The 27,444-nt window shown below is 37.3% G+C and overlaps 1 protein-coding gene across 1 annotated transcript in view; it reads left to right on the forward strand.

Moving 5' to 3' along the window:
- Positions 1–27,444, forward strand: part of LOC150104025 (hemicentin-1-like) — a 427,367-nt gene that overhangs the window by 36,287 nt on the left and 363,636 nt on the right. Inside the window, exon 3 of the mRNA XM_090396384.1 lies at positions 19,984–20,268. Within this exon, the coding sequence (XP_090252510.1) occupies positions 19,984–20,268 (285 nt within the window). The remainder of the gene's footprint in view (positions 1–19,983; positions 20,269–27,444) is intronic.

Consider the following 27,444-nt stretch of genomic DNA (forward strand, 5'->3'; position numbering starts at 1 on the left):
AACGGAAAAAACAAGAGAACGTTTGGGAAGAAAAGAGAATGCACGCTGGCAGATATTTGGGTTCTGAGGAAAATAAGTTTTTTTTATGTGACGGTTGGAGGAGAATTAATAGTATATTCTGAAAAAGGAATCATAGAACTATGAGTTTTTAAAGTGGGAGACTGTCAATAAGTATTGGTAAATAAATGAAGATATTGCAATTGACGGTCTATAGGAATGTTTGAGGAAATGCTGATGGAAAATTTCATCTGTTTTAAGGATGCCAGATCTATTTGTTATTTCTACTGGAATAGGAGATGGAATTTAGCAACTTAGATAAAGCAGTAGAAGAAAATTTTTTGCTGGTACAAAAATTAACAAAAATTGAACTGCATGAGGTATGAGTACCTATACTTCGGTAAATTCAGAATATCTTACTTCAGAGTCAGGAGGAATAATGTGTACTACATGAGGGTGATGAGAAAGGATCCTGTGAAAAGAAGAAGAGAGAGTCTTATATCTTCGGAAAAGGGCCTTCACAGAGAAACTGGTTATGAACATTTTGTTATTGTGTAAAAAAAGTGTTTAGTCTAGTGGATGTGATGAAGTATATGTTAAACAAATCAGTAATAGAATGAGTTAGAAAATGGGCGATCTCTTAAGTGTAAGATTATTTTGAAAGGCCTTGGATCCAGTTAATTTTGTAGTTGTGAAATTTTATTTGAAGTGTATATATTGTTTTTGCCTTATTAAATTCTAATTTTTGTATTTGGTCTTGAGTCAGTTATTTTTTTTTGGATTCTGGAAGAAACAGTAAAAAGGTCATTGCACCAATGACCTTTTTACTGTTTACATTTACCAATGATCAGGCTAGGGCAACTCATAGTATGAGTCGCTTTAGTACATTATGCTACAGTAGCTTTACATTATGGAAAATACTAAGGATAGTGATCAGAACTTACTCCACCTTTACTACGAGTCGCCCTAGCCAGGTGTTGGCTTATGTGTGGATCCGCCGAAATGTTTATAGTTTCTATGTATTCGGCATGAAACTCTTAGAGTCTCTATATTCGGCTTGGAAATAATGTTGGATTCAATATCCACTTCATTTGTATAATTTTACAAGGCCAAAGTGAAGCCTTTTTGGCTCTTTATTTTAGTAATTTTTGGTGCACCTTTTGGCAACTCACATGGTAAAGAGTAACCTCTGCATCACTTCAACCTCAGTATTTACATCTGGGTCTACCTACTCACTGATGAGACCTCCACAAAAGTCAAAACCGGTCTGGGTAGTGACCCTCCCTCCATAATGTATTGTGTCATACATCTCCTTACGGAGATGTGCTTTATATTATGGAAAATACTAAGGACAGTGATAAGAACTTACTCCACCTTTACTACGAGTCGCCTTAGCCTGAACCAGGTGTTGGCTTATGCTTGGATCCGCCAAAACTTTTATAGTTTCTATATATTCGGCATGAAACTCTTAGAGTCTCTATCTTAGAGTTTCTATATTCGTTTTTTAAATAATGTTGGATTCAATATCCACTTAATTTGTATAATTTTACAACGCCGAAGTGAAGCCTTTTTGGCTCTTTATCAGTGATTATTATAAAGATTGGAGTGTTAGGAAAGGATGCCAAGGACAAATAATAATAATAATAATAATAATAATAATAGTTAATATTATTATTATCATTATTATAAAGGCATCTCCATGGATTCAGAAGAGTCATCAATGAGATTCATTATTCAAAGACTAGCCATTATTCACTTAATACCTATCATGCCTCTCCTTAAACTCTTTTGCTGATGAAGTACTCACAGTCACTGCTGGCAATCTATTGCACGTATTCACCATCCTCGAAGCAAAAAATATCATTCTAACACAATTTCCACAAGCAATCCCCTTGTTCTTTTCATTGCCGTCATATAGTGAAAAAAGTATTTTGTGTTGATCCTATAAAAATCCTTTAAATAACTCATCCCACGATGAGTCTCTGATTCCATGAAGGTCAAATGTTAATAATAATAACATACATGCTTCTATCATGTCTCCTCTTTTTCTCCTGTCTACTAGTTTTGGATGCATTCAATCTGTTATTCTAGGATGCATTCTATGACCATTTACTTGGTCAGACTTGCCACAGTCTTTGTCACTCCTCTGATTCCTCACCATCATGTCTTCATCCTTCAGAAGCCTGATGTCTAGATCTGCATACATTAGTCCAGATTTGGCCTTATTAAAGCCTTGTATAGGAAAACAATAACTTCTCTATCTTTGCTTGTTATTGTATTCTTCAGGAACTGTAATCTGATGTGTTATTTTGGCTACTCTTGTAATATGCCCTCTGATCTTTAAGTCCCTGTCCACCCCAACTCCCTGCAGCTCATTTCCATCAATATAGTATACTACTTGTGATCTCTTCTTCCTAAAGTGCATCATCTTACATTCAATGACATTGAACTGGTAGCCATTTATCTTTGCCCATAGTGCGAGTCTTTTTAAGTCTTCTTGCATGATCTGTACATTACCTTCATTTACTGTCACTGTTCCCAGTTTTGTATCTTCAGTAAAATTATTTCCAGTATCATTGATGTACAAATTAAATAACAGAGGACCAAGTACTAGGCTTTGTGGTCCTGGACTCAACTCCTTCATAAACCACTCATTGATATCTGTCCATCAGGTACCTTTAATCCAAATCACTAGATTTCCATCCATTCTCATATGCTTCCATTTATGCAACAGGGTTCTGTTGTTAGAATATTGCTCAGTGATATTTTTAGAATTTGCAAAGGCATTTGCAAATTTTAGCAATATCACTGAATAGCCATTTCCATTATCCATCTGCATTTTCAGTTTATTTTAAAATGTGAGCAAATCACTAAGGCAAGACATACCTTTCACAAAACCATGCTACTTCTTTCCTATACACTCAGTACTAAATTTGGTCTTTCACCAATTTCTCCAATAATTTAACCATCACTCCTGAGATGATGATTGGCCTATAATTTTCTAATTCTCTCTTGTAGCCTCTTTATGCAATGGCATTTGCAAATTCTAGCAATATCACTGAATAGCCATTTCCATTATCCAACTCCATTTTCAGTTTATTATAAAATGTGAGCAAATTACTAAGGCAAGACCTACCTTTCACAAAACCATTGGAACCTTCCTAGTACTGAGGCTTAAATTAAACAGCTTGGTCAGGGGAGCTGATATTTTCTTGCACATGGGCCATTATGGCATCTAATGTAATGGCTGTGTTTGTATTGAGGTTTTGTAATATATATCAAGCACCTTCATTTCTTCAATCTCTATCATCATCATCATCAAATTCCTGCCATGTACCCTCAAGGGGTGTACAGGATATGACAGTACTACATGAAAAAATTACATCATTACTAACTTCCTATCTACAATTTTCCTCCAAATCAGTCTGTTACTTGTCAAGACTCCAACATTATCAGATCTTATATTTCTATCGTCTAAGGCACTTTGTACCGTATCAATCCACCTATATCTTGGTCTTCCTCTGGGTCGTTTTCCTGCCAACCTGGCAAAGAACACTTGTTTTGCTAATCTTTCCTCTCCCATTCTATTTAAGTGACCATACCACCTGAGATTAGCTCTGCTAACACATTCCTCGATGCTGGCAATGTCAAGTTCTTTCCTAATATCCTCATTTTTAATATGATATTGCCATTGATGCCATCTGTTCACGCTTGTAATCTTTCTCAGGACTCTCATATCTGCGGTCTCTAGTCTTTGGTCAAGTGTTTTACTTCTGACCCAGCTCTCAGATCCATAAGTTAGAACTGGTTTGAACACTGTCTTGTATACAACTAATTTAGTGTTCCGACTAATTTCTTTCTTATTCCATATGAATTTATTCAATTGACTTCCCACCATACTAGCTTTGCTGATTCTGTTGTCTATTTCTATATTTAATTTACCATTTTCAGTAAAAATTGTGCCTAAGTAGCTAAAATGTTTTACTTGTTCCACAGGTTCTCCTTTCACAATGCAGTTGACATTTTCAACGATTCTACCTATTTTCTTTTTATTTGTCTTTTTATTGCTGACCTTCATACCATATCTATTAAAACAGTTATTCAATTTAGTCAGGGAATCTTGCAGACTTGTAGTGGATTTATTTAGAAGTATAACATCGTTCGCATAAAGCAAAGAGCTGACATTAACATCTCCAATTTTGATATCATGTTTAATACCACTTTCCTTCATAATGTGATCCATATAGATAATGAATAACAGAGGGGATAATGTACATCCTTGTCTCATGCCAGATTTAACATTAAACTATCTTCCTGTACTTCCTTCAATTCTAACTGCTGACTTACAACTCAAATAAAGACTAAGTATTGCTTGATATAATGCTCCATTGACACCATATAACTGCAGCGTATTGAATAGCTTCTCTCTTGGCACCTTGTCATATGCCTTTTCCAAATCGACAAAACTTAAATACAGATCTTTGTTATATTCCCATGCTTTCTCGACTATTTGTCGTAAAGTGAAGATCTGATCCTGACAGCCTCTATTAGCTTGTTCTTCACCAGGCTTTTCTTCCACAATTCTTCTCAACCGTTTCTCAAGTATACTTGCATAGATCTTGCCAGGAACACTCAGTAGGGAAATACCTCTGTAATTCTCACATTCATTTTTATTTCCCTTTTTATATATGGGTACTATGAGAGCTCTACTCCAATCATCGGGAATTCGTCCCTCTGTCCAGGCTTTCTGAACTATGAAGTGCAGCGACTGTAAGACTCTTATACCACCATACTTCAGCATTTCTGGTCGAATATCATCTACTCCTGCTGCCTTTCCACATTTCAAGCCTTTGATGGCTTTTTCTACTTCAAGTATGGATATATAATCCTGTCTGCATGCCTGGTCAGTGTTTTTTATCAATGTGCTGTCATCACTGCTTGTTTCATTTAGCAGTTTTTCGAAGTAATTACTCCATACTTCAAGGATATCTTTTTCTCCTATTTTCATGTCACCTTTATCATCTCTAATTCCTTTTACAGCACTCTTTCCTCCATTCCTAAGCTTCTTCAACAACCTCCAGAATATTTTGCCACCTTCTTGATATTTATTTTCTATATTCTTGCCAAAGTCCTCCCATGACTTTTGTTTAGCTAGTTTTACACACTGTTTAGCTTTCTTACATTTGTCTCTGTATTCTCTAAGAGTAAAAGCTGACTTATTTGCCAGGAACTTTTGATATGCTTTCTTCTTTTCATTCACTGCCTGTTTAACTTCCTGTGTCCACCAGGGAGTTCTGATTTTTTTATCCTTGCACACAACCTCACCACATGCCTCTCTGGCAGAATCAATCAATGTTTTCTTCAGAGTTTGCCACTGAATCTCCAAGGTTTGATTCCTGTTCTCAAACTCTTTCATTTTCTTTTCAATAATCTTTCTGCATTTTAGTCTACAGTTCACATCTGAGAGCTGCTCAACTTTTATTCGCTTTAAAACTTTCTTACATGTTATTCTTTTCAATATGAAATTCAATTTTATCCTGCTCAAGACTAAATAGTGATCACTTCCAATTTCAAATCCTCTGTACACTCTGGTGTCCTGCACCAGGGAGAAAACATCACTATCAACAATAACATAGTCAATGAGACTTTTCTTATTCCTAGCCTCTTCTCTCCATGCGAATTTGTGCACATTTTTATGTTGGAACATGGTATTAGTAATAACCAGTCCATGTCCTGAGCAGAAATCCAACAGATATTTGCCATTATTATTAGCTTTGCTCTTTTCTCCAAATTTTCCCAAAATATTTTTGTATGTCTCACAATCATTTCCTACTCTGCTATTTAGATCCCCAACAAGGACCAACTTTTCCTTTTTCATTGTGTCAGTTGCTTTTTCTAAAGCCTCAAAAAATTCCTCCACTTCTACCTTAGTAGAACCTTCTGTGGGACCATAGGCACAAATAAGTCTCATTGTCCAGTTCCCCATTCTCATATTTGCCCACATTACTCTACTTGAGACTGACTGCCATTCAAGAAGATTAGCCTCGTATTCTTCAATCTCTATTCTCCAGTTAATCAATGTTTCATCTGGCATTACAACATTACCACCTAGATGGTGCACGCTCCATAGTCATTCCTCCTATTACTTGCCGCATAGTGAAAAAACGAATTTCTTTTGGCCACAGCAGCTGGCTTTCTCTCATAATTACCTTTGACCTTCCAGACTCTTCTCACTTTTTTTCCTTGTGCCTTGTATTACTCATAGGAATGCTGATAATCTTTTGTTATATTCCCTCCAAAACTTTTTCTTTGTCTGCAATTCCAGCTTAATGATGCTATTCATCCATCTAACTCCTACCTGATTTATTCTTCTGAATCTGGGCATACATTTTCTTTTTTTTTTATTCTGCTTTCTTCAAACACCCCTTGACCACCTCCCATGCACAACCAACATATTTCCCACTCTAAATTCTTTTGCCTTGGAACTGCTGAAAGCTGTTTCTTCAGCTTGTCATAATTATCTGCTTTGTAATTTCACATATATCCTAATACCAATAACTTTTGGCCAAGAGTTGAGCTAAACCAATGCAAAAAACACATTACTGTTATATTGAATACTTCAGGCATTAGTATACATAAACTGCAATACCCTCTTCATCCCACAACTTCCCTTACACCTTGTGCTTAGCCCACTAAAGTTAGAACCTAGAGTTCTACATTTAGCATCATATGATCACTTTTCCACTTACTAATCTCTATAATAAATTTAGTTTAATCCTTTATCCGAGTGTGAGCAAACAAAGTTTGCGCCTGAAAGTATCATCAAGACTAGGGTAAGGTGGTACAACACCAGGCAACTCATTGCAAAGGTGGAGCAAGCTAACATCACTCCTATCTCAGTATCTCCCATAATGCAAAACATATCTCCTTGCAGATATGTATAATGTTATGCATTAAGGGGAGGGCCACTACCCAGACTAGTTTTGACCTTTATTGAGGTCTGCTTTTTGCTTCTGCCTGGTATCTCCACCCCTGGGCCTGGCTCCCACTGAAGTGACCTCAATAAAGGTCAGATTAGAGGTTAGAGAAAGATGTTGAAAGTTTATTTTTCCCTTGGTTAGACTATAATAAATTTAGTTTAATCCTTTATCCAAGTGTGAGCAAACAAAGTTTGCACCTGAAAATATCTTCAGGACTGGAGTAAGGCAGTACAACACCAGGCAAATCGTAACAATGGTGGAGCATGGTAACATCACTCCTATCCCAGTATCTTCCATAATGCAAAACACATCTCCTTGCAGATATGTCTAATGTTATGCATTAAGGGGAGGGCCTCTACCCAGACTAATTTCGACCTTTATTGAGGTCTCTTCAGTGGGAGCCAGGCCCAAGTGGAGATACCAGGCAGAAGCATTAGCAAGGTCATCTCTACCTGTAGGAGTTGCCAAACCGTGTGCCACCTTTTTATTAAATTACTCTGGATTTAGAGAAAGATGTTGAAAGTTTTATTTTTCATTTGGTTAGACTATAATAAATTTAGTTTAATCCTTTATCCAAGTGTGAGCAAACAAAGTTTGCGCCTGAAAGTATCTTCAGGACTAGGGTAAGGTGGTACAACACCGGGCAACTTGTTGCAAAGGTGGAGCAAGCTAACACTTGGATTGCTCACACTTGTTTTGCTCACACTTGGATAAAGGATTAAACTAAATTTATTATAGTCTAACCAAGTGAAAAATAAAACTTTCAATTACTAATCTCTGTGTTGCCTGGACCCATGCTCATCTGAATTCCTCTAAACATTCTACTTTCCCTGAGTTTACACTTCTGAACTCTCACTGAACAGCACTTTCTCAAGACTCTTGATCCCAAATCCATTCAAATGCAAGCCATCCACCTTATATAAATAATTTCTTCTAATGAACTCCCTCCACACATCCACAAACTTCACACCATTTTTTCTGCAGAATCTATCCACTGACTCATTCACTATCATATCTCTTCATTTCAGCTTGTCATTCAGTGCCAAGCTCTATCATACTATGCCAAGCGACTCATAACTTTTACTTTCTCACTCTTATTTTTTGGATGTACTAGCAACTCTTTCATATCTTTTCGTATATCACACTTGCTAAATCATTTGTACTAGTCAAAATAAACATCTCTTTCACCTTCAATTCCTGCATCCTATAGGAGAAAGAATTGTTAGTAAAATTAGGAAACCTTAATGAACAGGGGAGGATTACCATTTATAGTCTTGGGTCAATGACTAATTGATTTTTATTCTTTTTTTCATATGAAGAGAAGTTAGAAAATAGAATATGCACACAAATTAATTGAACATAGCTCACTTTTCATGTATAGAGTTTTAGTGAGAAAGGTCACTCATTCTGGTCACTGATGTATAGAGATTTAATTTAAAGGCATGATGAGTGAATCCAGGACAGAGTGTTTTCCAGGACAGAGGATGAAGATAATTGATACTTGGGATATGAAAATTAAACAGTCAAGAAAACTAGTGTGAGAACAAGTGATTTAGTTGGAAAAAAAAGGTGCAGATGGATATTAGGAGGTGATTCAGAGAGCAAACAACAACAGCATGATAACAAAGGTTGGATGAAAGATTAAACCAAGACTATAATTTCTTGGCATCTTTAGTTCATGTTATATCTGAAAATAAATATTTACCAGTAGGGTCACTAATAATCTACTGTTGCAATATTTAGCTTCTCCTAGCCAAGACCAACCTTTGCACAGTGCAGATGTTTCCATAAAACTGGGTCTGACCTCTGTAATGAGCATTATCATAAAAAAATGCTTGTGTTCCCTAGTTGTAGTAAATGCCAAATAGACTCCTACATGATAGATGACTCAATTTTCAGTGAAACATCACCATCTTGCTTATTAGATGCCTAAAGTGGTCAGTACCATGTCTAGTTTCTATAGCAAGGTTTTAGTTTCTGTTCGCTCCCATCCTCATATATGCAGTGCAGGTGACAGCCTCAAGGACAAAGGCCAATTTCACTCCAGTTCTTTATAGAACAATGAAGAAAACCATTAATGTTCAACTTCTAGACAATCCCAAAACCTCTCAGCTAATAAATCCTTATCAATAAGGATTCACCCGTTGATCAGGATCTTTTTTATATCTTTGTACAAAATCTATGGAGAAGTTTGGGTTTTCTGAAGTGATTACCCTTTATATATCTCCAAAATGTTGGATTGGATTTAGCAGAAAGACTTACTAAGTAAGCTCACATCATTATGATCTGTCTTTTGGCCTCTGCAGCTGCGTTACTTGAAAGCTGTTAATGCAAATTCAGAGTTTCAATCTTCTGAATGCACATTAAATGTGATGGTGGATGGATCTTTATTCTTCTTCTTCTTATTATTATTATTATTATCACCACCCAAGACTCCATAGAGTGAAAGACTCATCTAGAAGGTTCTATTATCATACACACAATTCATCATACTGCATTCAAATTTTTTGCAGACACCACACTCTCGGGCAAGGCATTCCAATCATTCACAACTCTACATGTAAAAAACCTGCTTCTCACTCTCCTGCTCACACCCTCTTTATATAGTTTACAGGGATGACCTCTGGTTGTCCCCTGATCTCTCACTGTTTTCTGTAGAACCTCTCCAACATTGATCCTATAAGAACCCCTTACTATTTTGTAGGTCTCTATCATATCTCCTGTCTTCCTCCTATCACCAGACTCTATAAATTGTATCTTCTCAATCTTTTCTCATATTTGACATTCCAGAGGTCAGAAACTACCTTAGTCATTCGCCTCTGGACCCTTTCCAATATCTCTTCATCCTTCTGAAAACCAGGTGACCAAATCTGGGCACAATAGTCCATGTGTGACCTAATCAATACAACTAATTCTGGCAAATCATTACACTCATCCACCACTCTCCAAGCTAAAAAGTATAGTCTGTACACACTTAATAACTATACTCTTATACAACTTTCAGGGGTTATTACTCCTAGTTCTCTATCTGTTTGTCAGGTATTTAAAAAATTCTTCTCTCAGTCTTATAGAACATCTTTTAGTCACTTTCAATTTTCTATCATGTCTCTTATTTTCCTGATCAACTAATCATAAAGGAGGTGATCGAACTCAAGCATCAAACTATAGGCCTATCTGTGTATCAGGTGTTATGGTTAAGTTGTTGGAAAACAACTTAACCATAACAGAGTTGGGTTGATAACAATGGTATTATCTTTGATGGACAGCATGGATTTGCTAAAGAAAAGTCATGTTTTAGTAATCTATTTACTTATTATAATAAATTAACTGCTTCCTTGGACAGAGGAAAAGGATACACAGGAATATACTTGGATTTCGCAAAGGCTTTTGATAGAGTACCTCATGCTAGGTTGACAGTCAAACTAGAGCAGATGGGTTTGGATATTAGATTGGTGCATTGGATTGGAGACTAGCTATCTGATAGGTATCAACAAGTTGGTACCTATCAGATACCAACTTTCCTGGAGGAGCAATATCCAGGAAAAGGAAAGTCACTAGTGGAGTGCCTCAGGGGGTCTATTTTAGGTCCATTACTGTTTAACTTGTATATGAATGATATAGGTGAAGATTTGGATCGAGATATTCAGTTGTTTGCAGATGATGCAAAGTTGGGATGAACCATGAAGATTAGTGATGATGTTGTGGCCTTACAGGAAGACTTGAATACATTGAGTGATTGGGCACGGAAATGGGGATGTGAGTTCAATGTTGCAAAATGTAAGGTTTTAAAATTTGGAAAACAAAGATGGGATGCAGAATTTATGCTTGGTGAGAATATATTGCTGGAGGTAGAGGAAATAAGAGATCTGGGGGGTGATAGTTGATAAGGATCTAAAATTTAGGGGACACATCGCCAAAATTGTGAAGACAACATAAAGACTGCTGGGAATGATGCAGAGGACACTGACGTGTAAAAGTAGGGAGATTCTTGTTCCATTGTATAAGGCTTTGATTAGGCCACACATGGACTATTGTGCCCAGATTTGGTCACCTGGTTTTCGGAAGGATGAAGAGATGTTGGAAAGCGTCCAAAGGAGACTGACTAAGGTAGTTTCAGACCTCTGGAATGTCGAGTATGAGGAAAGATTGAGAAGATGTAATTTGCAGAGTCTGGTGGACAGGAGGAAGAGGGGAGATATGATAGAGACCTACAAGTTGGTAAGGGGTTGTTATAGGATCAATGCTGGAGAAGTTTTACAAAGAATAGTGGGAGATCAGGGGTGGAAGAACCAGAGGTCATCCCTGGAAACTGTATAAAGAGGGTGTGAGTAGGGGAATGAGAGACAGGTTTTTTTCATGCAGAGTTGTGAATGATTGGAATGCCTTGCCTGAGAATGTGGTGTCTGCAAAGAGTTTGAATGTTTTTAAAACACGGTATGATGAGCTGTGTGTGTGAGATAAAAGGACCTCCCAGATGAGTCTTTGACTCCATGAGGTCTTGGGGTGGTAATAATAATAATAATAATAATAATCTTTGCAATTCATACACCATCAATCTGTTCTCACAGAGAGCATTCCACAGACATGTCATCAGCTTGGGCACTCAATTCTGGATCCTCTTCACAACATTGTAATCCCCAAAAAATCTAATGACCAAATCTCTGCACATTAGTTATAATGCAACCAAATCATAGCCTTATTAATTATTATTATTATTATCCTGAGACCATATGGAACCAAAAACTCATGTAGGAGGTCCTTTTGTTATACACACACACACACACAAAGCTCATCATACTGCATCTTAAACACACTTAAATTTTCCGCAGACATTATCCTCTCAGGCAAGTCATTCCAATCATGTCCTTATACAGTTACCAGGTATGACCTCTAGTTCTCTCCTGATTTACCACCATTTTCTGTAAAACCTCTTCAACAGTGATCCTATAACAACTCCTTACCAACTTTTAAGTCTCTACCATATCACCCATCTTTCTCCTATCCACTAGACTCTGTAAATTGCATCTTTTCAACCTTTCCTCATATTTGACATTCCAGAGATCAGAAAATACCTTGGCAATTGCCTCTGGACCCTTTCCAACATCTCTTCATCCTTTTGAAAACTAGGTAACCAAATCTGTGCACAGTAGTTCATGTGTAGCCTAATCAGAGCCTTATACAATGGAACAAGAATCTCCTTACTTTTACAAGTAATTTTCCTCTACATCATTCCGGAATTCTTTGTGTTGTTCACAATTTTGGCAATGTGTCCACTAAATTTCAGATCTTTTTGCACTATCACCCCAAGATTTCTTACTTTCTCCACCTCCAAGTGATAAGAATGATAATGAGCTCCATATCTTTAACTATAGTGTGTTGAAAAATAAATCTCAGTAGTCCTTGAAGTTATTTTGCCAACGTTTGCAATATGTTTTTTGAACTTCAACTGCCTGTTCACCTTTCTTCCAAATCCCTTGTCTCAGCAATTTCCTGCAATCCATTGCCATGAGTGTGGTACACAAATCTTATAATCTTATATTTTGCAACATTAAATGGACTGCGATTGTTTTTTGCCTACAATACCAATTTAATCATCCTGTCAACTCTTCCATTTTTGCATCATCAGCAAATAACTGAATATTGCTCTCTTCTTTAAATCATTCCATATATCATTAATTTACAAATTAAAGAGTAGTGGCCGTAGTATAGGGTTCCCATAATTTTTTACTAAAATCTGGGACATTTGAAATTTTTACTTAAAAAAACCTGTGACATTTTGTAAAAAAATGGGACATGTTAAAAATTAAGAAAACCAAAAATAAAACTATTATATATATTGCACTTTAAATTAAATACTGCTATAAACATAAATTAACATTAAATCTACTTTAAAAAAAAAGGATTATTAATCACAAACATATTTAATGAGAAAAATATTTATCAGATTTATGGATCTGTTCAAGAATTTTTTTTCTTTTGATATTTGATCACAGAATTCAGCACAAGAGAAATTCTTAAAATATGTCTTTACAATGATTAAAACTTTTACTGTCTCAATTTTAAGTCTGTTTTTTTCATCTTTCCAGAGCTCATTTATTAATGAAAAAACACGTTTAACAGCTGCATTAGTTCCTGGCACTGCTAAACAAAAAACTAACTAGACATTTAATACTCCCAGAATTTATACCCTGCTTTATAAAATGTGCAAACATTTCACGCCATTTATCACTGACACTTTGATCCTTCTGTTCACTCCACAATTCAAATTTGTTTTCACAATATTTTTTTCACACATACAAACTCATCAAATAAGTCCTCTTCATTCACAGTAAAACTTGGTGACACTGTCTGCATGAATATGTAGCTTTCTTGTATGTTCTTCCAAGTCACAGGGATCTTTTCCCTTCAAATTAATCCAATCCATAGACTGAAGAAGTGTGAGAAATGGTACACCACTCCTGAATATATTCAATACAGGTGCAGTAGAAATCTACTGCATAGCTTTCAAACTTTTCAACTGTTATGTGTCCTTCTTTTTCCAATTCTTGCAGCTGTTTTCTCACAGTAGTTGTAAGAAACTTTTCTGCCTTCCTATAATTTAACCTTTCTACCAGTTTGTTTGTTTCATCCTTCATTTCAGTTACTGTTATATCTTGCTTTTCAATATATTTAATGGTATCATAAAAGGTTTTTAACTGGCTGGCAAGGAAATGCAGGAGTGTAATTGAAAGTGTATTTTCAAAGAAATTTTTGAGACTGATATGACATAGAAAGAAAATATGACTTCAATGAAGGAAACATGTCAGTAACCCTCTGGATTGCAGGCAAAAGAGAGAGCCATCTTGTCTTGCTACTACCCAAAACAGTTTTATACTCTGTGTTTGTGAATTCATAAAATGATTTAAGTTTCTCAATTTGTACACAATATACAGGGTGTTCGGGATAAATTTGACATATTTATAATTAATTATATTTTTCCGTAAGTTACATGTATTAACACACACTTCTCTTCATTTAAAAGGTTGGACCCTTCTTCATTCATATACAAGATGTCAGAAAGGATGGATAGCTGGAACCCACCTGAATCATGGAAGAGAATAACTTGTATCATGATGATTCGTGCCGGCCATCAAAATAAGGATATTTCGACTGCTGCCCAATGCTCCCTGAATACAGTAAAAACAATCAGGCATGAACTAGAGACTTGCAATGGTGACTACGAGGATGTAGCAAGAAGAAAGATCCCTAGCAGACGATCTGATTGCGTTCGTACAGCAGAATTCCTCGCAAATCTGCAGGAACAGGTGTTGAAGAACCCTGGCATTGGAATTCGGGCTTTGTCACGTGAAATGAATGTTGCAGCCTCTACTATGAAGCTTGCACTCAATGAAGACCTCCGCTACTACTCATACAAGCACCGCAAAGGTCAGCTGCTTACAGAAAAGGCCCGTGAAAAACGTTTGATAAACGCGAAGAAACTTCTAAGCAGAGTGAAACATCCTGCGGAACCACAAACAATCTGGTTCTTTTCCGATGAGAAAAACTTTTGCCAGGATCAAAAACACAACACGCAGAATAACAGATGGCTTGCATACAGTACAAAGGACATTCCTCGTGTAATGCAGACTAAATTTCCCCAAACTGTGATGGTTTTCGGATGTGTATCCTCTGAAGGCAATGTGATGCCTCCGCATTTTTTCCAAGAGGGCCTCAGGTTGACTTCAGATGGCTACGTGGAGTTGCTAAACACTGTAGTCAAGCCCTGGATAACAAGGGTAGCCAATGGTAGGCCGTATGTATGGCAGCAGGATTCGGCCCCTTGCCACACCTCTGGGAAAAGTCAAAAATGGTTGTCTGAAAATTTCTACGACTTCACCAGTCCAAATGTTTGGCCTCCAAACTCCCCAGACCTTAACCCCATGGATTATTTTGTATGGGGCGCAGTTGAAAAAGACACCAATCACACTTCCAGTAATACAAAAGCCCAGTTAATGGATAAAATTAAAACAGTTTTTGCGGCCCTTCCCAGGGAGACTGTAGCATCAGCTTGTTCGAGGTTCCGAAGCAGGATTGAAGCTGTGATCGATGCTAATGGTGGTTATTTTGAGTAAATCTTGTTGATAGTATTGTAATTAACTCTGCCTGTAATGTTTTTTGTCAATTCATTAAATTTAATAGATACAAAGAAGATTTTCTTTTTCCTTACGAAACTGTCAAATTTATCCCGAACACCCTGTATGTGGAAATGTTGATAAATCTTGTTAATTATTAACTGAAGATTGATAGATAAGCAATCTGAAGTAGTCTGCACAGCATTATGTATCACATTTGCAGGGCAACCAATTCCAATTAAATTGTTCAGAGTGTTTTCTTGCATTTTGAAGTATAGATTATCCTTTCCCATTCTCTTTTTTCCACCAAAGTTTGTATTATCTGTTAATATAGCATTTGAAAGTTTATTTTTCACTTGGTTGTACCACCTTACCCCAGTCCTGAAGATACTTTCAGGCGCAAACTTTGTTTGCTCACACTTGGATAAAGGATTAAACTAAATTTATTATAGCAATAGCCTTTTTCAGGAAATCCAACTTCTGTAACACTTCCAACACATAAGAAAATAAAAGTTCTGAAGTTTCACCACCTTAATTAACTAACTCCAGCACATTCACCTTCACACCTTTTTTCTGGATGATAGTATCTAATGACCAGAGGCACTAATTTCATGTCAAAGTGGTTTGATGAATCAATTAGTGCTGATATAAAATGAACTTCTTTTAGCTCTTCCTCAATCTGCTTTGTTGCTAATGGTGCAATAATACTGGTTATTATTGTCTTGCACTTTGTTTGCAAACACCTGAATTTATCGTTGGAAAATTTTTTTCACAACGGTTGTTGTGCAATCCATGGAGTTAAAGCTGTGGTTATGCACTGCTGTGTGATATGCGAAGGTTGCTTCCTGCGCTGCCAGTGATAACTCTTTTTTCCTTTCACTCTTGGTTTTCACAATTAAAAAAATTACTTATACTGCAGTTGGAAACCTTACTCTGAACAACAGCTTTATGTTTTTTTGTTTTAAATGTACAGTATTCTGCAGGGTAGGGCAGAAACTAACATCAGAGAAAAGTCTGCATAATACATGCTTAAAAATAATGATATATTCCTACTAAACAGCTAAAGTTACTTATTGTTTAAGAGATGCTTGTACCATTATATATATATCACAATTATCAAATCTTCCATTTTTGCATCAGCAGCAAATAACTGTATATTGCCCCCCTCCCTTAAATCATTCCCTATATCATTAATTTACAAATTAAAGAGTAGTGGCCTAGTACAGAGCTCTGCTGGTAATTCTCATAATATTCCTCACCTGAAGAAATCAAAAGTTACAACTTTCTACCACATCTCTCTAACTTCAGTTGCTACCAACTTTGTTCAAAATTCCTGTTTCCACTGTTTAAGTGGGAAGTTTAAAATAACATCTGTTGGAGAAATCATTTTCCCATATCTCTCGCTTACATGAGCAACCATGTACTCCATCATGGATATTACAATGGAAAAGGGATCAAACTAACTTGGAATGTCTACTCATCCTTAGTAGAAGTAGATAGATTCTGCAACATTCAGCTCCTCTTCTGTCAAATAGCAATGAATCATGTTACTGAATATATAATCCTATCTGCCAGAACTGCAGTACCTAGAACATCAAGTCAGTTTCTGCTGTTCTTGAACCACCAATGAATTCAGAATGTACAGTGGCCCAGAAACCCCCCCCCCCAAAAAAAAAGTTTGGTGTATTTTCTACACTTATCCTACAATATAATAATACTTAATTGCTTTCAAGCATGCCATTGAGCATGACACATCTACCATCAGAGCCAAAAGGATTTGTGGAATCACATCTTCTATCACCAGATCAATCAACACCAAAGCCTGGGAAAATATCCAGAGGAAAAAAGGGTAGATGTACAGCACCCACATTTTCTATCCTGAACAGTTTCTCACTCAGAAGCAATTATAGATGCACTTGGGGACTTGGGGACAAGTTTTGCCAAAATGTCTACAATCTCTTCTTTCTTCTACAAATTCCTGAGACCTCAAAAAGCAAATAGATTAAAATCTATTTGCTTTTATGAATGTTTATGTTTCACTTGGTTAGGCTATAATAAATTTAGTTTAATCCTTTATCCAAGTGTGAGCAAACAAAGTTTGCGCCTGAAAGTATCTTCAGGACTGGGGTAAGGTGGTACAACATAGGTGGTATATAGGTAGAGATGACCTTGCTAACGCTTCTGCCTGGTATCTCGACTTGGGCCTGGCTCCCACTGAAGAGACCTCAATAAAGGTTGAAACTAGTCTTAATGCTCCCCTTAATGCATAACATTAGACATATCCGCAAGGAGATGTGTTTTGCATTATGGGAGATACTGAGATAGGAAAGATGTTAGCTTGCTCCACCTTTGCAATGAGTAGCCTGGTGTTGTACCACCTTACCCCAGTCCTGAAGATACTTTCAGGTGCAAACTTTGTTTGCTCACACTTGGATAAAGGATTAAACTAAATTTATTATTTGCTTTTTTAAGGTGAGGAATTTGTAAGTAGTAAAATTTTTAAACAGTTAAAAACATCACATTCCATTTTTCACTCCAAAAGGTATGGAGGTTTACAACAGGCTGTTCAGCAAAGAAAAACTGAAAGTACTTTGCTTCAGTCAACCAAGTACTGTAAGAACAGATAAATCTATTTATGAGATTGTTGAATGTCTTCACCATTCTCCATGAATTGCTCTACCTTTTCAGTAGAATTTTCTGTGAGAATGCATTTCCATATTCCTGGCAAAGGACAATTATTCAAAATCCAACAGATTGTCATTTAATAACTCTGACCAGATGCCTCTGCAAGATCTTGGAAAAAGTGGTTTGACTCTCATATTTTATGGCTTCTGGATAGCAACAACCTTTACCCTTTACCTTATCCATATGATCTGCTGCTTGAAAGCATCGATCAATGCTGGATTCTTTAATAAGCCTGAAACATTCATTAGAGATGCTTTCTTAAAGCATGAGCATCTGTTATTATTATTATTATTATTATTAACTCCAGTCCTCCATGGTGTCAAAAAAACTCGCTCATTTAATTTGAATTCACTAAACTATCAGGCAATGCATTCCACTTGCTATTCCCTCTCTATACAAGGAACTGCTCCTCACCCCCTTGCTTACATCCTCCTTATACAGTTTCCTTGTGGGGGCTTCTTGTTCCACCCCTTTTCTCCATACTTTGAAACATGGTGTATCAGGGCAAAGTTCTTCACTAGGAGGATTTTAAAGACAAAATTGTACATTATGTGTGAAACCTTTTTAACAAATCAGTTACATTCTGCTGTAGACAATGCTCTATGCAGTATCAGTTATTGGCCATGCACAAAGGCCAACACATTGAATGCCACCTCCACTGATCATAAAACATATCACATAGAGCTGCCATGGCAACTCTATGTGATATGTTTTTTGTATCAAATTATATTATGAAATAAGTGAAATAAACATAATCTCTTCCACATTAACTCAGTAACAACTCTTTACCAACTTAAATATCTCAACCATATCTCCTCCTATTTTTTTACGAGGCTTTGTATAATTGCATTCTTTTAATCAGCCTTCATATCCCTGTACAAGTTTGGTCTTAAGAGGAAATCTGCTTATTTTTTTTTAATAAAAAAAAAATAGGCAAATTTCATGTATGATATGTTTATAATGAAAATATCCCAAATTTGGGGAAGTCTCATGCAACCAAATTTGTTGAGGTTTGGCATGTTTCTTAGGGCTGAGGCTGATTCCATGAATAGTTTTAAAATTTGAATTTACTACGGTGTATAACTGTTGCTTTCTTCCACTGTATTCTGTGGTGAGTATCCAGAGCATGGTCTGCAAGACCAGATTGGCTGTACTGGTGAAAACGGATGTAGTCCTTGTGTTCTGAAATTCTGATATTCGCTGTCCTGCCTGTTTGGCCAAAATAGGACAGCTTACAGCTGCAAGGGACCTGGTATACACCAGGTAGGTCTAAGGGAGGTGATTGGTCTTTAGTGAAGTGGATAAAGGACGCCAATTTTTTATATGGTCTATAACAAGAGGTCAAGTTATGTTTTTTTTTTTTGATTTTGGTAATTTTTTCGAAGGTTTCTTGGATGTAGGGAAGGCTAATGGATTTAGAGTAATCCTTGTTGTGAAGGGGGGGATTACTGGTTTCAATATTTTTTAGATTTTTTTTGGGGAGCGGGGAGTAGCTATTGGCTGAGAAAGTGTTGATGAGGATGTGGTTTAGTTCAGTGGTTAGGGCATTGTCATTTTGGGGTTTAACTGATCGACAAGTCTACCCTAAAATAGCCTAAATTGCAGGCATAAGAAACTTTATCCACTCTAGGATGTTCAAAAGATGTAGTCACTCTTTCGGAGAATGTAGGAAATTAGTTAGCTGAATGAAAAGTTCGAAAGTAGAATGGAGATCATATTTGCAGAGAACTTTGGCTATTTTTTGTTATGTAACCTTAATATATGGAATGTGAATGGTTTTGCTGTGATACTGTATGTTGGATGTAAGGGGGATGGGGGGGGGTTTGCATATAATATTTTATCTCTTTTATATGGACTGGCTATTGGCAAAAAAAAAAAAAAGTTGTTGCAGAGGTCTTTGAGCTCGGTTTCAAGGGCTGTGTCATTTGAACTCCAGGATGTGAGGGCTTTATAAGGGCTTTTTAACTCACTGCAAATTACCTATTGTCATATAGAGTATAGGATTTTATTTATTGCAGAAATTCTGTCCCACCCACTCCAATACAGGCAAACAACTCAAAGAACACACGTAATTAATATACTTAATATACTGGCCTAATAGCCTTAAGTTGCAGTAAATTAATTATAATATTTTCAAGGTGTGAATTTATGAATAATAGTTATAATGAGATATAACTTATAATTTGATTCTTTTGAAATATTTATTATAGTTCCACCAAGGATTGATGTCAGCAAATTAATCTTACATCACAAAGTAAAAGAAGATGATTTCATTGAACTTTATTGCCCAGTATTTGGTAATCCAGAACCCGTTATTACTTGGCTGAAAAATGGTGATCTTATTATGTCCAAACCACTCTCAAATATTGAATTCTCTGATGGTGATAAGAATTTAAAAATCTTAAGTGTCAGTGTGAAAGATAAAGGAAAATATACATGTGTAGCTGGAAATGACATTGGTGTAATAGAACAGGATATTAAAGTTGATGTTCAGGGTGAGTATTACATTATATGATTATTTTCAAAACTTCAATTATTGATAACTCTCACCATAGTAGACACTATTATAATGAACTTATAATAACAAACTATTGAAAAAGTTCCAGTAAAAACATGGAACTTCTCTCAGTGGGCTCCCACAATCCATCACGACCTCAGTAGCATGATTGATACCAAAGAAGGGAGACCACGCGGATATCCGAAACTGGCGTCCAATCTCCCTAATTAATACTGATTGCAAAATCATTTCCAAAGTTATAGCAAACCGAATAAAGCTAACACTGCCTGAAGTTATTGGCCAACATCAAACATACTCTGTCCCAGGAAGATCAATGCATGATAACCTCCATTTAATAAGAGATCTCATCCGCATCGCAAACAGTCAATATAAAAACCTAGTACTCGTCAGCCTTGATCAGGAGAAGGCTTTCGACAGGGTAGAGCATGAGTACCTTTATGAAGTCCTAAAGGCATTTGGCTATGGTCTTCTCATCATTGAAGCAGTGCAATTGCTTTGCAGAGATGCACACTTCTGTTTAAAAATCAACAACAGACTCACTCACACTTTGTCATACTTTTGAGGTATCAAGCAAGGATGTCCCCTCTCCAGATAGTTGTACACACTGGCCATAGAATCCTTCTTAAAAGGAGTACACGACACCATCATCTCCAAACGAACCAGCATGATAAAGCCATATCAAAAAATCAAAAAATTACCCTATCAGCATATGCCGATGACGTCACTGTAATAATCTGAAATGAAGAAGAAATGACACCGAGGAAGCACACAGACTATATGCAGAAGCCTCAGGGGCCAAATTAAATTCTGCAAAAACCACAGGCTTGTGATCAGGCAAATGGAAGGCTAGAAATGATTCTCTGATCAAATGTACCTGGTCAAGCGAAGGACAAAGATACTTAGGTGTGCACCATTGGCAACACCAAAATATATAACACTCTGAACTGGAGACAGCTGCACAACCATTTTAAACAGGTGCTAGGTAAATGGAACAGCGTTCGTTCCATGTCTTCACTTAGAGGAAGAGTACTAATAGTTAGCCAGATGGCTGTGAGTGTGTTATGGCATACCCTCAAATTACTCACACCCCCTGAAGAATTTATCCATCATATTCAAAAGGAAATCAAACGCTTCCTCTGGAACAATACTAACCGGACAACATACTCTGAACTCTGCAAGCCACTCAATAAGGGAGGTCAAGGCCTGATTTCCCTTGAATAATTCCCGAGAGAGAGCGCCTATTCCAGTATTGTTTGGTAAGAACCCTTCTAGTTTTTCTTTTGTTGGCTTTTATTTTTTGCGGCCTCGTTCCAATCGGTGCAGGTCCGTTTTAGGTCATTTCCTTTCGGGGACTGAAATTTGCTATTCCGTTGGTAAGGTGTTTGCTTTTAAAGAATGTCGAAATTCTTGCCAAGAGTTCGTACCCTCGGAATCGAAATTGACCCAAACATCGGCAAAGCGACGTTACCCCTTACGGGGGGCGGGAAGATTCCAAATAGTAACGAACAACATAGAGACAAGGGAAACGCTCCTTAAAGGCATAGAATGTGAAGGAAGAAAATACCTACCCTTCCTAGTCGGGAGTATTTTAAAATCCGTAAAAATTGACAGGTTTCCACTCGAATATCTAGAGAAAGGGGAGGAAAGCATTAAAACCATTTTTTCAAAGTGGGGGATTGTCCGAAACATAACAATCGGACAAGGCACAGATATCCCAGAGTGGAAATCAGGGGAAGTGAGCATTTCAATTGAAATGAAAACAGAAATCCCCAACTTGATTTTTTTAGGCTCAGCAAAAGTAATAGTCAATTATCCAGGAGTAAGAAAACAATGTTTTCGGTGCACCGTTTTGGGCCACTTTACCGCTCACTGCCCGAAAAACAACAAATGCTGCAACTGCTTATCGACAGAACACATATTGGATAAATGTGAGTCACCGTGCCGTAAATGTGGGAACACATCCCATAGAATAGACTTTTATCCTAACAGGACACTTGCAGAAAGAGCAGGAGGCTCCATAACACCTGCGGCAGTAGCCATTCCAGTAATCAGTCCTAAACTCACATCACAGGACTCGCGAACTACCGGCCAAACAGTAAACGAACCACAAACAACGGAATCAGAAGACTTTCCAGCCCTCCAACCACAAGCTATCGCAACGACCACATTAGGAAATCAGGCAATAATTGGGAGGAACGCAGAAGGGAATATTAGGAAGAAAAAGAAACGGAACACTAAGAAATCTTACACCATTGAATCGGAAGGCAACAATGACAGCACAGAAACAGAGGAAATGGAAATCAATACCAGTTCAACAAAACGACCCATCACGCCAGAAGAAGGAGAAATGAAACGAAATAAACAAGACATTGAAAGCCAAATAAAAGCCTCAAGTTCGGAAGAAGACGAGGAAGGAAATGAGATAATAACACGAAACAACACAGAAAATGAGGAAGAAACCTCATCAGAAGAGGACACAGAGCAAGGAAATGATCCAAAACCAGAAGATACAAATACCGGTTCTTCTCACCCCATTACAAAACTGGTAGAAGGAGAAAATCCCACATACGAAAATTCGAATATAACAAGACGAATCCTACTCGATCTTGGGGACAAACCCGAGATAAGGCACAAAGTCCATACAGCTATACAGGAAAAAGGAGACACTTGTTTGCAATGTAAAGACGAGCTAGATAGTCTTAGTATATGGATGAAGTGGGATAACTTCAATTACCACCAAACAAAATGGAATGAAAGCTTGAAGAGAATATGGAAAGTAAATGATGAAGAGTCAGTACACGTACTCACAGTGATGGAAAATGTGGTAAAAGACTTTGAGATAGCGATTAAAAATTGGAGGGCAAATATGACCTAAAAAAAAAATCCCCTTCTAAGTTTTTTTTTTTGGTTTTGTTTCTGTGTATCCACACTTAGTCCACATAGGAGGGGCAGACCTGAGAACCCGAGCTGCGAAGGCCTACAGCGAGGCGGTGCAGCTCCTTATGGGCTGCATCACTCGGGCCGGGCTCTTCCCCCAACTCTCGGTTCTCTGGTTGATAAAGTCCACCTCAATACAGATCCTGCTATCGCAGTTTTTTTTTAGTTTTTTATTTTATTTTTTTATTTATTTTTATTATTTTTTTTTTCAGTTGTAAGGCATAGTCTAAGAATAATCTAAGTTCCAAATTTTAACAAACATTTTTCTTTATTTCTTTAGGGATTACGAGATGACGTCTCCATACACCTAGATTAATGTAATCGAAAGTTATGTTTTTTCGGGTAAAATGAAAGGTAAATTTTAAGTTTTTTTTTTCGAACAGGTGCAAGGAGATTATGTTTTACAGACCTTTTAGCCATAACCTCTGGGTTATACAGCTAAACAGGTTGACTGAGGCCTCTTTTTACCTCCTACTATCCTACTCTACCTTTCTTTAACTTCCCCTATTACTACTGGCTGACCCTCAGCAATCTTTATACTCCAAAGGCCGATGATGAAAGACATGAACTCCCATTCTACCTCAATAAAGGTCGAAACTAGTCTGGGTAGTGGCCCTTCCCTTAATGCATAACATTAGACATATCCGCAAGGAGATGTGTTTTGCATTATAGGAGATACTGGGACAGGAGTGTTGGTAGCTTGCTACACCTTTGCAACGAGTTGTCCTGGTGTTGTATCACCTTACCCCAGTCCTGAAGATACTTTCAGGTGCAAACTTTGTTTGCTCACACTTGGATAAAGGATTAAACTAAATTTATTATACTCTAACCAAGTGAAAAATAAACTTTCAACTAACTGGACAACATACCCTGAACTCTGCAAGCCACTCAGTAAGGGAGGTCAAGGCCTGATTTCCCTTGAAAACAAGATTAGATCCTTCAGGATAATCTTCCTCCTCAAGATACTTCAGTGCAATCATACTTATGCACCTTCGATCACATCACGAAATCATCCACCAGAGGACTCACGCTTTCAATAATCCTCCAAATGGCCAGTTCTGCACCATCTCCTCCTAAACTACCTCATTTTTGCAGAGATGCTCTACAGCGGTGGAAAAACACAGAACTTCATCACACACACTGACAGGATCAACAGAGTCAGCTGTACTAACAAAACCACTGTTTTTCAAACAGAAACATAACAAGTCTCACAACTGACCAGCCCTTCCTTTTCCCTACATGGAACTGGGCAGGAATAAGAATCATAGGGGAGACCTTCTGACACAGATGCTAAACTGGAAAACACTAACATGCCTATCATTGAAAAACTCAAAAATTGAAAAGCAATATCAACTGATGCAAGTTGCTATTAGAAAAGCCTTCCCAGATATCGCTACACCACAGTGAATCCGTATTTCTTCTAGAAACTGTGGGGAGGCTACCATTCATCTTGCATCATCTGAAGCCTCACTTCAATTCTTCCCTCCAACTACAAGAAAATATACCACTTCCTCATATCAGTGCCTCCAACTTCACCCTTCGTATATTCATCCTTAACCCTCTCATCTACAAGGCATTCAGTTTTCAGTGGGATCGTCCATATAAATCGAAGTGTGCCAAACCAGATTTTGACATACAACGGAGACTATGGCATAACATCTTACCAACTCCAACTAAGCTCCATAAATTTCAGCTAAGAGCATCGGATCAGTCTCTATTCTGCGAAGTTTCAGGCACCTTGGAACACACATATCTAACCTGTCCTGCAAACAAAGTGATGATCATCTACTCCCTGAATACAGCCTCTAGCACCTGTAACTATGCACACAGCCAAGAATACTATAATTTAGTCCATACAGAAGAGAGCAAACACAGAATATGCAATTTCCTCTTCATCTGCGCCAAGGCCGTCATTTCCAGTTTCTACCTTAAGCACACAAGAAATAACCAGCACCCATCCATCACTGAATCGGAACAAACTCTCATGTATAGCCTACATCAGAAACTACAAAGCAGGCTTTCACTGGAATTTGATTATTACAAAGAAACAGGAACTCTTGCAAAATTCATAGAGGAGTGGAATCCAACTGGTACTGCTTTCTGGATTGCCAATGACAACACACTTCAGCTGAAAAATAACTGAACTGTAATGTTGACTCTTACTGAAAAGACACATCCTGTCTACCACTAATGTATCCTGTTTTTTTTCCCCTGATTTCTATTGTATATCTAAAAAAAAAATCCTTTTTTCTCTGTAATACACATTCTTATAATATGCAAATAGTCCTTTTGTTATCTATCTTCCAATGTATATTTTATCAAGTTTAATTAAAAAAAAAAATCTATCTATCTATCATACCTCTTGTTGAATTTTTCACTGTCACGTGCACGCATTTTGGCAGATTACCAGTTATATAAGCTGTTCTTGCCAAAAGTCGTGAGAAATACGTGTGTGTGTGTGTGTAAGATACACCAAAAACTTGGAAAAATAGTGTTCTAATTCTGATACACAAAAATGGTGAAGTAGAAGATATGACGAATTACTGACTCATCAGTCTACTATTGGTGGTTTACAAAGTGTTTACAAAAGTCTTATCTCATAGGGTTTGTGTGACTCTAGACCTAGCACAACCGAAACAACAAGCAGGCCTTTGAACTGGTTTTAGTACACTGGACCATATTAATTATCGAATGGTGCAATGAATATCAGTTACAATTATATCTTGGTTTTATTGATTATGAGAAAGCTTTTGATTTAGTAGAAACTTGTGTAATACTGAAAGCATTTAAAAACCAGCAAACAGAGGAGCTAAACATCAGGACCATCAAATTAGCATATAAATACAGAGGCTATTCAATAAGTTATAAGACTATATTTATACAGAAAACAGATTACCTTTAATCGTCATCATTTACATGGTCTTTTTCGAAGTAACTACCGTGAGACGCGATGCATTTGTCCCAACGTTGCGTCCACTTCTTGAACACATGTGAAAGTCCGTTTTTTGAGAGTTCTTTCAAAACCGCCTCTGCAGCTTTTACACATGCTTTGTTGCTTGCGAAATGGCAACCTCTTAGTGGTTTCTCGAGCTGAGGAAGCAGCCAGAAATTGCACGTTGCGAGATCAGGACTGTATGGAGGGTATGTAGGATATTTATGTTGTTCTTCTGCAAAACGTAAACTACACCACCAGCAATATGTGACCTTGCATTATCGTGGTGCAATAAGTAAAACATCCGTAAAACATCCGCATAGTATGAGCCATTTACAGTATTCCCGGGTTCTACAGCGTGTTGGTAAACGATGCCTTCGTAGTCAAAAAACATTATGGTCATAACTTTACCAGCCGATTTTACAGTTTTTGCTGTCTTGGGGGTGGGCGAAGACGGATGCTTCCATAACTGCTTTGTTGTTTCATTGTAGGGTCATAGTGATACAACCAAGCTTCATCTGCTATAATGATGCGTTTTAAGAAGTTGTCGCCTTCTTGTTCCAGGCTTTCTTTCCATTCTGTGCACACATCCACTCGATACTGCATTTGCTCCGGTGTCAAGAGTTTGGGAATCCATCGGGCGCAAACACATTTCAGTCCCAAATGTTCAGCCATGATTGAGTGAACACTTCCCAGAGAAATATTCAGGACAAGATGCAGCTGACGTACTGTAATTCTGCGATCCTTCTTGATGATAATCGCTGCTGTGTTTATCATTGTCTTTGTGATGGACGTTGAAGGTCTTCCATCACGTTCAAGATCTTCCACATTTTGCCTTCCTTCCTTAAAAGTTTTATGCCAGCTAAAAACACTTGCCCTCGACATTGCTTCATCGTGGAAAGCTTTGCGTATCATGTTAAAAGTGTCTGATGCCAATTTTTGCAAACGCACACAAAATTTAATCGCATAACGCTGTTCCAAGGATGCTTCCATTTTGACCACTGGTCGTGGTTCGTAGGCACGTAATACAGTATCCCCCCCCCCCTTATTTGTGTGGATACATTCCAATACACCCAGCAGATACCTGAAACGGCAGTACTGAACCCTATATATACTATGTTTTTTTTTTCCTATACATACATACTTATGATAAAGTTGAATTTATAAATTAGGCACAGTAAGAGATTAAAATTAACAACAATAACTTATAATAAAATAGAACAGTTGTAACAACATACTGTAATAAAAGTTATCTGAATGTGAATGGAATCTTAGCAACCTTAG

Source organism: Typopeltis vanoorti, chromosome 8 (genome assembly GCF_054136105.1).
Source record: "Typopeltis vanoorti isolate ZY-2024b chromosome 8, IOZ_Tvanoo_1.0, whole genome shotgun sequence".
Taxonomy (NCBI): domain Eukaryota; kingdom Metazoa; phylum Arthropoda; class Arachnida; order Uropygi; family Thelyphonidae; genus Typopeltis; species Typopeltis vanoorti.